At 48.6% G+C, this 14,257-nt stretch overlaps 1 protein-coding gene across 1 annotated transcript in view; it reads right to left on the bottom strand.

Annotated features, from left to right (window-relative positions):
* Nucleotides 1-10,016: 10,016 nt before the first annotated feature.
* GRHL1 (grainyhead like transcription factor 1) overlaps nt 10,017-14,257 on the bottom strand; it is a 42,232-nt gene continuing 37,991 nt past the window's right edge. The window contains exon 16 of the mRNA XM_082047873.1: nt 10,017-13,177. Within this exon, the coding sequence (XP_081903999.1) occupies nt 13,063-13,177 (115 nt within the window). The 3' untranslated portion in view covers nt 10,017-13,062. The remainder of the gene's footprint in view (nt 13,178-14,257) is intronic.

Here is a 14,257-nt window from a genome sequence, read left to right as displayed (position 1 = left end):
CAATATTACTGTTAGCTAAAACCACGTGTATTTTCTGACACACAGAGCATTAAAGTATTAGCAATGCTGACAGACGTTCCCCTCTTTTGGTCATCTCAGTGCTTGCTTGGGCAGGTATCAAGCCTATGTGCAAACTCATGCCTCATCCTCAATCATCTTTCACATATTATTAGATCTGAAGTGTTTTCATGCAGCACTTGAATGCTGGGGAGATGTCCAGTGTGATCAGAGACCGACTTCTGGACCGTGGGACATGGTTCAGGCTCACAGCTGTGGGTGACTGGTACCACAGACTCCCACCGGGCAGGAGTGGCCTTGTACAAGGAGTCAGCAATGGTGTCCACGCGGGCAGAGAGAAGGTCCTCTGGTACCAACACTGCCATCGCCTCCAGGACCTTGACAATACACTCCTGAGCACTTGTACAGCACCGAGCACAGCAGGGTGCCAAGCCCAGGGGAGACCTGTGGGTGGAGGGATCTGCTGATCTCCCTGATCAGCGTCCAGCGCTCTCATCACATGTCTTTAGTTATCTCTTCACTAGCTCTCAGTCAAAGGCTTCTCCCAACACCTCTTTCTGGGACTGGGCTCTTCTTACATGTCTGGGAAGGGCCATGACATCCCAGACTTGGTTACTGCCTCTTGGATCACATCTCTAAGCAGATCTTAAAATAATTGTCCATTTTTCTTCTGGGCTAGTGCCTTATCTGTGTTTCCCCCCCACACTGCACAGTGACTCCTGACTCTGCGCATCCCGGGGAATTAATCACTCGCACATCCTGGTGCCCATCCTCCATCCTGCAGCCTCCTCTGGAGCGGCGTCTCCCACCTTTCCCTTCCCCAGCTCTGCAGCAAGAGCCTCTCCCTCTGCCTTCTTGGCCCTCTCCTGGCAAAATGATAAGAATAAGAAAGATCCACATTAAAAAATATAACTATATTGGATTTCAGTTAATGACCACCAATGACAACAAGACCGAGAAGGGGGCTGAGGAGTGGCAGGAGACCAGCCAGGGCATCCCTGGACAGAAGTAGGCACAAGAACTTCTGTGGAGGAAAAAGGGACAGATGAGATCGACACCTGAACCTTGGCACTAAACACACTCAACTGCTGTCCTCCTACACATGGACATCCTCACAGACACCAAGGCTCAGCCCTGCTTCCCTCTGATGTGTTCCTGGCCAGGGCTGGAGAACCTAGCTGTGGGGCCACCAGCACGGCAGGAGCATGGTCCTCCCCACCTCACCACTCATGGGTGCACAGGGGCTGCAGGAGCAGATGAGCAAAAGCTTTGCTACCCATGCTCTGCACGCTCAGCTTTGCTTGCTGCTTCATATGACATGACATAAATGCCTGAATTAAGGTCTGCATGAGTGCCACCATGAATCTCACTGTATAAAATTCTCCCCACGACAGCTAGCTGTCACGCTACACTGACATCCCGAAGGAGATATGATCGTTAACTCATTATACATACAAATAAACTCCTATACCAGTGTGGTTTCTGGCTGCGGTATCCCCCAAAGAGGAGAGAGAATTGAAAGGGAAGGGAGAAACTTGGATCGAGATAAACACATTATAATAAAATAACAAAATACTAATACACTACTAATAAATATATATAACATAGAAATAGAATATAAAATAAAAATACTCAATGCAATTCCTCACAAACTCCGTCCACACTGAGCAGCCAGTCCCAGGAAACAGCACCCAGTCCCAACAGCTGATCCCAGAGAGAGAAAGAAGGAAAAAGGCAGGAATGCCCAGAGGCCTCTGCAAAATGGCAGGATAGCAAAAGGCCGAACTAAATATCCCAAACAGAACTCCCCCAAACAGTCCCGGCTCTGACAAAGACAGTGAAGAAAGCAAAGAAGCGAGAGAGACCAACAGAGCCTGACTCTCCTTAAATATGAAGCATGACGCTAATGGGATGGAATACTCTTATTGATCAGTCTGGACGCCAGTCAAGCTCTGCCCCATCCATGCCCCCTTCCTCGGTGCCTCACACCTGTGGGCAGAGCACTCAGTGTCCTTGGTTCTCAGACCAGAACAATTAGAAACATTAACTCTGTCCTGGGTTTTTATCTGCATGTTCTCAAACTAAGTTCAAGTAATGACTGTGCTAGCTATGAAAAAGAAAGGTTTCCAACTGCATGAAGAAACTTAACCAATTTTCAGTCAAACCAGCACACTGCCCCAGTTAAGGAGCTGGAAAACTGCAATTCCTACTCCTGTAATACTTCCCCAACAGTATTGCTGGTCACAGATGACTCAGTCTCCTCCACCCACTTGCAGATGCAGACTGCTTGGACAATGTATCCCACCAGGCTGGGCTGCTGAATATGACTTGATGCTTTTTCTCATAACTGGTGCTTGCTTCGACTTGCTGTTACACTCCCCTTGCACAGCAGAGATCCTAATGCCTTCCTTCAAAGGCACTTTCCCACTTAGGTTTACACTGTTAACATACAAAGGGCAAGGAGTCTCCATTTTTTTTCAGAGCATGGGTGAATCCTTATGTCAGCCTTGGGTGTGCACTTCCTCTCCACTACTGCAGTGCTTCAGGATGTCAAGAAGATGCAATGAGACAAGTAATGCAAAATAAACTCAGGCTCTAATTCTCGGCCGTGGCTCTTCTGGTTCATAGCTGTGCTGTTTCCCCTTCCCAAGTACAGACTACATGCTTTACACTGAATTTCCTTCCCCTTGGGCATCCTTCCATGGTGCCAACAGGGCAGAGAAATGAGCTGACGTCGTGCATTGTGGAGCTTTTTCAGGGCGTGGGTGTTGTCCAGGGATGTCCCCAGCTGCACACCCGGGGCTGCCTGGGGTGAGCTGCAGCCCTGGGGAGCGAGGTGCAGCAGCCAGGCACGGGCTGTGGGTACCAGGCTGCAAACCAGCAGAGCTGGCCTGGGTGCTGCATCACTTCACCCAGGCCTAACATCCAGGATCCACAACTGACCCTCCAGCAGTATTGAGGCTGTTTAGGTCCCCACAACACACCCGACGGGGAGAGAGGCAGGATGCTCTCTAATACCAAAAATCCACACCAGTTGTCAACTCCAATATCCCCAAGGGTCTGACTTTCCTCCTCCGATGAGTAGGTGAAATGCTGGATGCTTTCCTGCCTTGCTGAACTATTGCAGGGCTTTGCTAGTCAACATTCTCTCAGGGCTTTCAAGCTGAAAAAGCTTCAGCCACCTTCACCAGGGCAAGTTCAGATTGGATATTAGGAAAAAAATTCTTCATGGAAAGGGTTGTCAGGCATTGGAACAGGCTGCCCAGGGCAGTTGTGAAGTCACCATCTCTGGAGGCGTTTAAAAGGCGTTTAGATGACGTTCTTAGGGACATGGTTTAGTTCTAGACTTAGGTTAGGTTATGGTTGGATTTGATGATCTTGAGGGTCTCTTCCAACTAAAATGATTCTATGTCTCAAGAGGAAGCTAAATTGAGATAATTATGACCCTAAATCACTCTCTTTTTTTTTTTTTTTTTCTTTTTCCTTCAGGTCCATCTCCCGGTTCCTAAATGCTTGGGGTTAATGATGCTGTTCAACACCATCAAATTTTTCAATATTTAATTTCTTGGCAGAATTTTCCCCCATTGCCCTGCTTTGAAAACCCTCTCTCTCTGATCCTCAAGGTTTTCTTCACGCTGCATTACACACATCCATTACCCCACTGATATTTTGCTCCAAAGGTACATCTTGAGGCTTTTACAAAGCATATTCGAGCTCCCTGACGACAGCGCTCAGGCGGGTGTAATACAGCATGGCAGAGCGTGTGAACGCCATGAAGTGCAGAGATGGCAGGTGGAGATCTGGGTGGTGGGGACCTGGCTGGCTGCAGTGGCGCTGGGATTTCATGCCCGGGTGAAGGCAGAAGGAGGACCTGGCCTAAGACTGATAGTGCTGGGGGAAAAATAAGCTCTGAACCAGCCAGGTCTGTCTGTGGCCCTGGAATGGAAGAGCAAACCTTCAGGTTCAGGGCAGGGTATTCACAGCTCAGCTTATTTCAGTCAATCACTTGGCTTGGGAGGAAAGGAGAGGTGGTGCTTGTGGAGAAGTTGCTGCAGGCAAGGGCTCAATTTGACCGTGAAGTTGGGAATTACTGGGTGTGTAGGGAAGGTCTGAGGGTGAAAGCAGTGTTTTTACCCAGCTGGTGGCCTTTCCCATCCAGCAGAACCATGAATATTCACCCTCAGGCTGTTCTTCACGAGGTTGGAAGGGACCTCAGGAGGTCATCTGATCCAACCCCCCTGCTCAAGCAAGGCCACCCAGAACCAGTTGCCCAGGTCCATGTCCAGATGGTTTTTGAATATCTTTAAGCATGGAAATTCCATAACGTTCTTGGGCAGCCTGTGCCAGTCAGTGCTCAGTAACCCTCACAGTGAAAAAGTGTTTCCTCTGGTTCAGAAACTCCTCCTGTGTTTCAGTTTGTGCCTCTTGTCTTGTGAAGGTACATGGTGGAAACAGTGCCAAGAGATCAGAGAGATTAAGTGGTGATTTTTTTTATAAATATGGAAATAAAGTGTTACCTCCTGATATCAGGGTATCTTGGAGTCCCAGAGAATGAGGTGGTGAGAGCAGCTGGGACTGAGGCTGGAGCCCATACAGGAGGTCAGATGAGGAAGTGGTGCAACCTAAGAAACTGTTTTGAGCAGAATAAGCCATTGGATGTTAAATGGCTTGTTTCATTACTGGGAACTCAATCAAAGCCAGTGCACTCCCTCCTGGGCAGCACTTCATCAGCATGGGACACTCACTGAGCAGCGAGGAGGTTTCGCTGTGCCCAGGAGTTGTAGGTTATTTCTAATGGAAAGCATAATCAAATTTTACAGGAAAGGACACATACTGTGCGAAAGCTGAGGAGACAGAAAATCTGTAGTGGGAAGAAGGTGTTTCAGGAGGTCCCACCTGAATATGAGGAGGAACTTCTTTACTTTGAGAGTGCCAGAGCACTGGAACAGGCTGCCCAGAGAGGTTGTGGAGTCTCCTTCTCTGGAGACATTCAAAACCCACCTGGACACATTCTGTGCAATCTGCTCTGGTGAACCTGCTTTAGCAGGTGGGTTGGAGTAGAGGATCTCCAGAGGTCCCTTCCAACCCCAACTCCTCATCTTCAAAATTTCCTCTGCAGTCCCTCAGGAGGGCTCAACATTCTCCTTGAAAAAGCAACAAAAGTCAGCATGTGGTCCCAAGGGAGCTGCTGGCCACAGATGGGCAGCACCACGGTCCCTGGCCCCGCAGCACATACAGACGAGTGTGAACAAGCTATGCTCCTGCAGAGATCGGGTGTATTTGGGCCCTCAGTCACCAAAACTTTCACCCCCCCGAGCCCTGGGAAGCCCACAGGCACAGCTCAGCCTCTGCCCAGGCCAGACTGGGCATCGCTCGCAGGCAAAGCTTCAGTCAGAACTGCCATGAGGTGCAAGCTCATTTGGGAATGGCCACATGGCATGGCAAGGGGTGATTTCAGCAGCAATATATTTTCCTTTTAGCTTCCCATCACTGCTTTTACAACTGTCTCTTTTTGCCTCATGCGCTATCCTGACCTGGGGCTTCATATTCAGCAAGTCTCAACAGCTTCTCACCTGCAGCCTGAGCTCTTTTTTAATCATGTAGAGCAGGAACAAGCGGGAGAGCAAGCCTGGTATGGGGCCCCGACATCCACAAGATAGGGGACCCAGCACTGCCACCCCCTGAAAGCCCTTGGCCAGCACTGGCCGACAGGCTCAAAGTGTTTCCAGTGAGAAGAGTCACAGAGCAGAGCCTGGGAGACACGAGATGCAGAGCTGATCAGCGAGTGATCATTTCTATTTTATTTACCTATTCATGTTTGCAAAGCTCATGTAATTATTTACTTTAACAAAAAAAAAAAAAAAAAAAGGGGCAAACCTTATCACAGCAGGATTAAAAGCAGCATCAAACCAAGCGCTGGCAACAACCGTTATGCCACTGGCACAGCTGCCTGGTAGAGCTGGTGCCAACCCCTGCACTCCCGTGCCCTTGTCCCCGGACTCCCATCACTCCTCTGAGCAGGGCTAAGCGTCACCCCATGGCACGATCCCCACCGATGGCAGCCACTCCAGACAACGTGTCTCTCCAGGCAGGAGACCGGCCACGTTGTTTCTAACTGGGCTGCTGGCAGTGGGGACAGCACTGCAGCCTCTTCACCGCACACCATCACCCAGAAGCTGTGAGTGCAGATTTGGCAGGTTGGCAGGGCCAGGGCTCCAGCTCTCCTTGCCTGCTGGGCACTAGGGAACCCTGGGACTTGATTTCCCTGGCACTGTGGAACCACAGGACGCCATTTTCCTGGTGCTGGGGAACCACAGGATTCAATTTGCCTGCTTTTCCCCACATCACTTCACCCTCACTCCAGATTTCACTCCAATTTACACCCTCTTTTCCAGCCTGGTGGCAGCAGCCACCCACACACCGTGCTACATCATCCTCGCTGCCATCCGTCCCTGAGCCAGGAGCTGTCCCCACCTCCAGGTATCAAACCACCAAGAGCTACAAACACTTTTCCACCACGTTCCCACTTGTTGGAGCTGCTGCCAGGCTCAGACAGCACCTTTCCTCTGCCCAGTGCGTGCTTCCCACCCATCAAACCATGGAGGAGGTGATGGACCTGCAGGCCAGCACCAGGCTCAGGATGCCGCCCAAGATGACCAGCACTGCAGAGGAGTACACAAGTGCTGCATCCAGCTCTGGAGCCCTCAGCACAGGAAAGACATGGATCTGTTGGAGAGGCGCCAGAGGAGGCCACAAAAATGGTCAGGGGGCTGGGACAGCTCTCCTATGGGGACAGGCTGAGAGAGCGGGGGTTGTTCAGCCTGGAGAAGAGAAGGCTCCTGGGAGAACTTATTGCAGCTTTTCAGTATTTAAAAGGGGCCTATAAGAAAGATGGGGACAGACTTTTTAGCAGGGCCTGTTATGACAGGGCAGGTGGTCATGCTAAAAAGTTAAAAGCTAAAAGAGACTAGGGCTAGACACAAGGAAGAAATTTTTTACAATAAGGGTGGTAAAATATTGGCCCAGGTTGCTCAGAGAGGTGGTAGATCACAGAATGTCAGGGATTAGAAGGAACCTCAAAGGTCATCTAGTCCAATTTCTCCTGCTGGAGCAGGAACACCTAGATGAGGTTACACAGGAAGGTGTCCAGGCAGGTTTTGAATGTCTCCAGCGAAGGAGACTCCACAACCCCCATGGGCAGCCTGTTCCAGTGCTCTGGCACCCTCACTGAGAAGAAGTTTCTTCTCAAATGTAAGTGGAACCTCTTGTGTTCCAGTTTGAACCCATTTCCCCTTGTCCTACCGTTGGTTGTCACCAAGAAGAGCCTGGCTCCATCCTCGTGACACTCACCCTTTACATATTTATAAACATTAATGAGGTCACCCCTCAGTCTCCTCTTCTCCAAGCTAAAGAGCCCCAGCTCCCTCAGCCTTTCCTCATAAGGAAGAAGCTCCACTCCCTTAATCATCTTTGTTGCCCTGTGCTGGACTCTCTCCAGCAGTTCCCCATCCTCCTGGAACTGAGGGGCCCAGAACTGGACACAATGTTCCAGATGTGGTCTCATCAGGGCAGAGTAGAGGGGAAGGAGAACCTTTCTTTACCTATTAACCATCCCCTTCTAATACACCCCAGGATGCCATTGGCCTCTCTGGCCACAAGGGCACAGTGCTGGCTCATGGTCATCCTGCTGCCCACCAGGACCCCCAGGTCCCTTTCCTCTATGCTGCTCTCTAATAGGTCATTCCCCAATTTATACTGGAACCTGGGGTTGTTCCTGCCCAGATGCAATACTCTACACTTGCCCTTGTTATGTTTCATTAAATACCCTATCCCTAGAGACATTCAAGACCAGGCTGGACAGGGCTCTGAGCAACCTGATGTAGTTGAAGATGTCCCTGCTCATTGCAGGGGTTTGGACTAGATGACCTTTGAATGTGCCTTTCAACCCAAACTATTCTATGATTCTAAGTTCAATGCCATTGACACTGGTCACCAGCTGGTATTTGCACATGCAGCCTGCAGGGTGGCCACACTGGAGAGATAGCAAAATAAATAAGGCTTAAACCAGCAAAAATGACATCCACCTACCAGCTGTGTGTACAAGAAAATAGTTCAATGGGGTGATGGAGCATTGTCCTCTGCAAACAAGCAACTGCAAGATGCACCAAAACCCCCCCAACTAATTTGTATAGACAAAAGATTTTTGAACAAACTGCAGAATTCAGCTTTCCCATATTAAAAAAAAAAAAAAAAAAATCAGATCTTAAAAGCTTAACTAAATGTTTGTGACGTCAGAGCCCTGAGTCATGCCCCAGGGAAGAAGCATGGGTCTCCCTGTAAGGCTGCCTGGCTTGGGAGTTCAAAGCTGCGTCTTTGGAGTTCACCTTCCACCCGCTGATGCTCCACTGCAGATAAGAGCTGCGCAAAAAGACACTTTCTCTAAGTTCACTATGAAAGGAGAGAAGCCGAGGGGGCGGCAGGAGGCACGGCACAGGCACGCACACGCTTGGTGGGTAAGGGCTTGGGAAGTCACCAGACACCCAAAGAGGCAGCAGCAGTGCTGCCAGCTCCTTGCTGGCCCTGCCACAGGTCCATCCTTGTACTGAGGTTGGTGAGATGGCCACCACCCTATAAACACCTGCACAGGGGCTAAACCCCACTCAGCCTTTCAGTGGGCACCAGCTTGAGTGGAGGTGACACTCCATACCCCGTCACTGTGGCATCACCCAGGGCACCTCAGGACTTGCCCAGTGACGTCCTGCAGCATCTTCCTACATCTGGGGCATAAACTCAGCCAGCATGGCCCATACTAGAACTAGAAATAAATGGATAAAAAGCTCTACCTGCCTTTTTCATGCTCCAAATTGTCTGCCTCCCACGCTGCTCCCCACGGAGCCCTGGGCACGCTGACACAAGCCCAGCAATGGGGAAGGTGTCGGCTCAGAACAGCAGCTGCCTCAGGGCAGCAGCTGCTGCAGGGCCAGGGAGCCAGCTAGAGCTTGTCGAGACGTTGCTAATGGTGAGAAAGAGGAGCTGAACACCCCTCTGGACACTAAAGCAACGGCAGCATTAGGAGTAGTCTGGAGAATTAGAACCACAAAATGGTTTGGGTTGGAAGGGACCTCTGGAGATCATCTAGTCCAACCCACCTGCTATAGCAGGTTCACCAGAGCAGATTGCACAGGAATATGCCCAGGTCTCTGGGCAGGCTGTTCCAGGGCTCTGGCACCTCAAAGTAAAAAAGTTTCTCCTCATATTCAGATGGAACCTCCTGTGCTTCAGTCTGTGCCCGCTGCCCCTCATCCTATTGTTGGGCACAACTGAAAGGAGTCTGGTCCCATCCTCTTGACATCCACCCTTGAGATATTTATAAGCATGGACTTTAACTGAGCATTTCCATCTGCGGAAGGCCAACACCTGCAGCTTCACCAGTGGTCCCCACCACCACCTGGGATGTGCCAGTTTACAAGTAGCTCCTCCTGGAGAGGCACCCCCTGCTCCCCATAGCAATGGCAGGCTGGCAATGACATGAAGATCCCTCAGATCAGGCACAGCCACTGGCACCACTGCGAGCCTGAGGCTTCCCATGGGAGACGCATCTGCCACTGCCCAGGGCACAGCAGGGGGCAATACCCCCTCCCCCCCCCGCTTTGGTTCAATCTCCAGCAGAGATCAGCAGCCATCACCAACCCACTACACATCTGAACTTACCGATGGCTTTTTGGGGTTGTTTCCCTGCCAAAGGAAAGCATCCTACTAAAACACAATGCTACACAGCTCCCCCGCGCCCAGAAATGAATGAGGTTAGTTGAAATCAAGCAGAGAGTGGGACTAACCCTTTCGTATGTGGGAATAACTGCAAGGCTGGCATTTGGCTTATTTTCTTCTGCAAAGAGGAGAAACCAGGAAACAATTCTTCAGGTTTTGTTTTATAGATCCTCTTGAAGAGAAAAATAAAAGGGGTAGGCCAAAGGCATTTATAGATAAAAGACCCATCATTAGAAATGAACATATAAAATTTAATAGCTTGGTTTAAAATGCATTTTCAATTAAAAAACAGCAGTCAAAACAAAAACAAAATCTGTTTCATAAAACATACATAACATTGCTGCTACTGTTATAAGACCCGTGTCCCAGAGTATCTTATAGTGGAAAACAATCGTCAGATTTAGTTCACATACTTCATTAAGCAGTAAAAAGAAATAACATCCATGTCAATCCTACCTCTACGGAGACTCTACATCTACTTCCCTGACCCTAGACTGAGCGTCTGTAATAAAACTTCCATTTGCAATAAAAATGTGTAAATATATATATGTATTCTATATATCAGGTTTAAAAAAAGAAATTCCCTTGCCATAGTAACATTATTCCCGTGACTGCTGCAGGGAAGCCCAAGCTGGGGGTTGGTCTCAGCTGGGTACGAGTCCCATGGCTGCTCTACAGGTGGTGGATCCCTGTGGGAGGTGGCATGTGATGGCCAAGTCTCTTCAGCACCCTGTGCTGCACGGCAGCTCCTCTCCTTTGGATTCGAGCCCACAGTAACGGATGCATCCACGAGGAGTTTGCTTAACTCCAGACGCAGAACGAAGAGGGGGGCACACGGAGTGTCAGCAAGCCTCTGTGGGGCCAGACAGCGGAGAGGAGGAGGAACGAATGGAACAGTCTATGAACCAGCTCAGGACTGGGCTGAACACATATCCCAAAATACTAGAGATCATGTAAATCATTTAAAAAATATGGCAGGGAGGGACTTCAAGTAGTCACCTAGTCTCAGCACCAAGGGACAATGAGCTATACCTGTGACAGTTCAGAGACCACTGTGCCCAGCCTGGTTCTGAAGATCTCTCATGTCAAACTCTGGGCTCCCTGGGCAAACTGCGCTTCTCACTAGAAAAAACCACCTTGACACCTAACCTGAATTTCTGCAATTTACACCCTACTTCTTGCTGTGCTTGCGATGGGCTGGGAGAACACCATCACATGCTGGGAGGCGGCTCCCCTCAACTTGCTCTTCTGAAGATAACCCCTCACCAGGAACTCATCCCGCCCTGTCCTCATCAGAGGCCACAAGCTCCAGCTGAAGGACAGGGCGGTCTGGCCCTGGGGACACCCGACAGGACAAGGTTCTGCTGAAGGGCACAGAGCTCCCAGAGGCCTTGGCGATGCCAAGTAGAGCAAAAGGCAGATCTCCCATTTCTTGCAGGCCATGCTCCTGTTCGTGAGCTCAGTGTGGCATTTGCCTCCCTCTTCCAAACAGCAGCGTGACACAGCTGAACAACATTCAGTTACAATTTGTTAACCATTAAGTAGAATCATATCCTGCTTTTCCAGGCTATTTCTCCAGCCTATCCAGATTGACCATCACATCCTAGGTGAGGAATATGCAGTTCTTCTCAGTTTTATGGTGTCTGAAAACATCACAAACCTCTCTTTCATTATCCAGATCCCTAAAAAAAAAAAGCACTAAGTGACACTGGACCTGGTACTAGCACTCACCTGCTCACCATGTAATGCAGGTTTTTGCCTTAGAGCCAAGTGTGGCTGTTTAAATGTTCCTCTTTCACTTGCTACTAACCAGAGGGGTGCCTTTCCTTCATAAGCACATGCACACAACAAGTAAATACTGTACAATCCACTGCAGAGCAGGTTTTTTTGGAGGTGTTGGCACTCTCAGCTGGGGCTAGGCTCGGGACACCTGCTACCAGCTGCCCCTCTGCGGTCTCTCCACCTCAGCACTGGGTCAGTGCCTGACAACGTATATACAAAGGAATGCTTCACCGCTGCACTGGGATGCCACCTTCCTCTCTTAAAGGTCTTGTCTGTGCACTTCCAGTTGTTGACATCCTAGGACCCTGCAAGCTGGCTCCAACCCACGGGTTCATCCAGCCTGAGGGGCTGTTGCGGACAGCATCCAGCTGAGCCTTAAGTCTACTGCTAAAGGAAAAAAAACAAACAACAACAAAAAATCCACCCTCTAGGAGACCTTCTTCCTGACCCCCAGAAGTGAATCTCAAGTGATCTGCAAGTGCTCAGCTCCTCTCAGGACCCAGCTCTCAGGCTTGGCACAAGTCACCTCCCCGGGCAGCGGAACGCGGCATTTCAGGGCTCAAAGCGGCAGCTCATAAGAGAAGGCAGGACTGCCATCGCCTTGCTGTGCAGGAGGGTTTAGGAGAGAGCCAATACCTTTTTCCTTCCACGCAGGAAGATCTGTGTTGAACAAGCAGGTCTCTTGTGCCTTCTATGAATGTACAAACGTGTGCTCACCTTTGGTGCGTGTTAAGGGCTTGTCCCTTTTTAAATAGCTACATTAAATATCTGCTTCCTCTGTATATGGCATCCTTTTAGATGGGCTCCATTGCATATATTCACGGTATATACAGAACACCATATTTTATATATATTATATATCACTTGTATGTACACATTTACAAACCTTCAAAAAATATATTGCACTTATATACAATATAGCTTCATCTGATGAGAGTTCACACAGTTACTAAGGCGAGTTCTTCATAAGCAAGGCAGTTTTACATTCCCCCCAAATGACACAAGTGATTTCAAGTCTGCCCTGTTCAAGAGTAAACATTATAAAGACTTTTCTCCAACCTGCACGCAATTCCTATTAGTATCAATGAGTAGTTTTGTAGCTCTACTTAGCAGAAAACAGTCCAATAAAATGGCATTAGCTGATAACAGGCTCAAACATGGTTACTGGATAGATAAATAAGATATCACCACTCTAAAGGCCACCTTCCAAGGGTTTTCCCCTCCCGTATTTAGTAGTGTTTTATACATGCTCCCTATTTCATCGCCGATCTTTGCTCACTCATTTCAAGTGCAAATAAGTTCATGAGCAATACCATGTTCTTAGCAAAGAACAGAAACACAAACATACAAGCAAAAACACTGCTCTGCTCCCCAGAACAAGTCAACATCCAGCTTTCTTCTGGAGAAGGTGATTAGTGTTTTGCCCAGCATCCTAAATTATGGGAAAATGTTCACTTGAGACCTTTGTTTAAAATCCACAGAGGATCCATGATCTTAGATCTCAGTGAGAGTGAGCTTGTAAGATCCTCCAACTTCTTCAATTTGCAACTGGAAGGTATCTTCATTAGAATAATGTTTCACGATGTTATCGTCCATATTGACCAGAATTCTGAAAAAATAAAACAAGGCAGGGAGATATTACTGTTCCAAATGGCAGAGATGGAAAAGGTGCCCTCAAGTCTCAGAGAGCCTGGACTGTGCAGAGGTAAGGCAAGATGCCTGTTCACCTATCTCTGACCCATTGCTTCCTACAGCAGATCCACCTGTTCTTGCCCAAACCTGCCATGAAGGCTCACAGCCGTGCTTGCAGGATCTCAATGAAAAGGTTAAATCTGGCTCCCGGGTCAGGGAGGGAGATCTCAGAAAGGGCAGAAACCCTTCTGAAGCTGCAGACACTTGGGCAAACTTTGGGCTCTGAACTGGTTTGTCTGACAGCTATAAAGCATCAGCATAAAACCCTACAGAGCTTGCAGGGAAGAAACTACCGATGCCTGGCTGCTTCCAGTCCTTACCCATGTGTTTATGTGTGAGCACACCCATGCAAGTGTGCATGTGAACACACAAAACCATCCTTAGCTACCATGGTAGCTTCTGCAGTGATTCTGCTATGAAAGCACAGCCCTTAAAAACTACATTCCAAAGGTGATTAAAAGACATTTTTACAGCCAGAGGGGCTTTGGGAAAGGGACTAAGATACCAAAGTGACTTCAGAAACAGGAAAAACACAAAAACAAACACACACAAACAAAAAAAAAAAATCACAAGAAAATTAAAAGAGATTAAAAGGAGCAATAAAAGCAGATATAGTCCGGAATTCCATTCTTTACCAAAAAAAAAAGACTGTGGAGTGTGGCCTCTGTCAGGAGTGGGTACTTTGCATGTAAAGAATGTAGACACAGTGAGTACAGTTAACCACTGGAACAATTTAACACAGGTTAAGGTAGGTTCTTCATCACTAAGGGTCTTTAAAAAAAAATGGACTCTTCTTCCCCTGACATCATCAACTCTGGTTAATACAGCAGTTAACTCAGAGACATCCCCTGACTTGTATTTACTGAGGAAGTCAGCCTATGTATTTCTATAGGACCCTTACAGTCTTCTGCTCTACTTGGAGTAGGACTGAATTGGAATAGGATTAGTAATTCCTGTATACACACACACACATCTGCAAATGACCTTTACACACAGG

This window comes from Streptopelia decaocto (genome assembly GCF_964273445.1).
Source record: "Streptopelia decaocto genome assembly, chromosome: 3".
Classification (NCBI taxonomy): Eukaryota; Metazoa; Chordata; class Aves; order Columbiformes; family Columbidae; genus Streptopelia; species Streptopelia decaocto.
The sequence above is the reverse complement of the archived record's forward strand: the minus strand, read 5'-3'. Positions and strand labels throughout refer to the sequence as shown.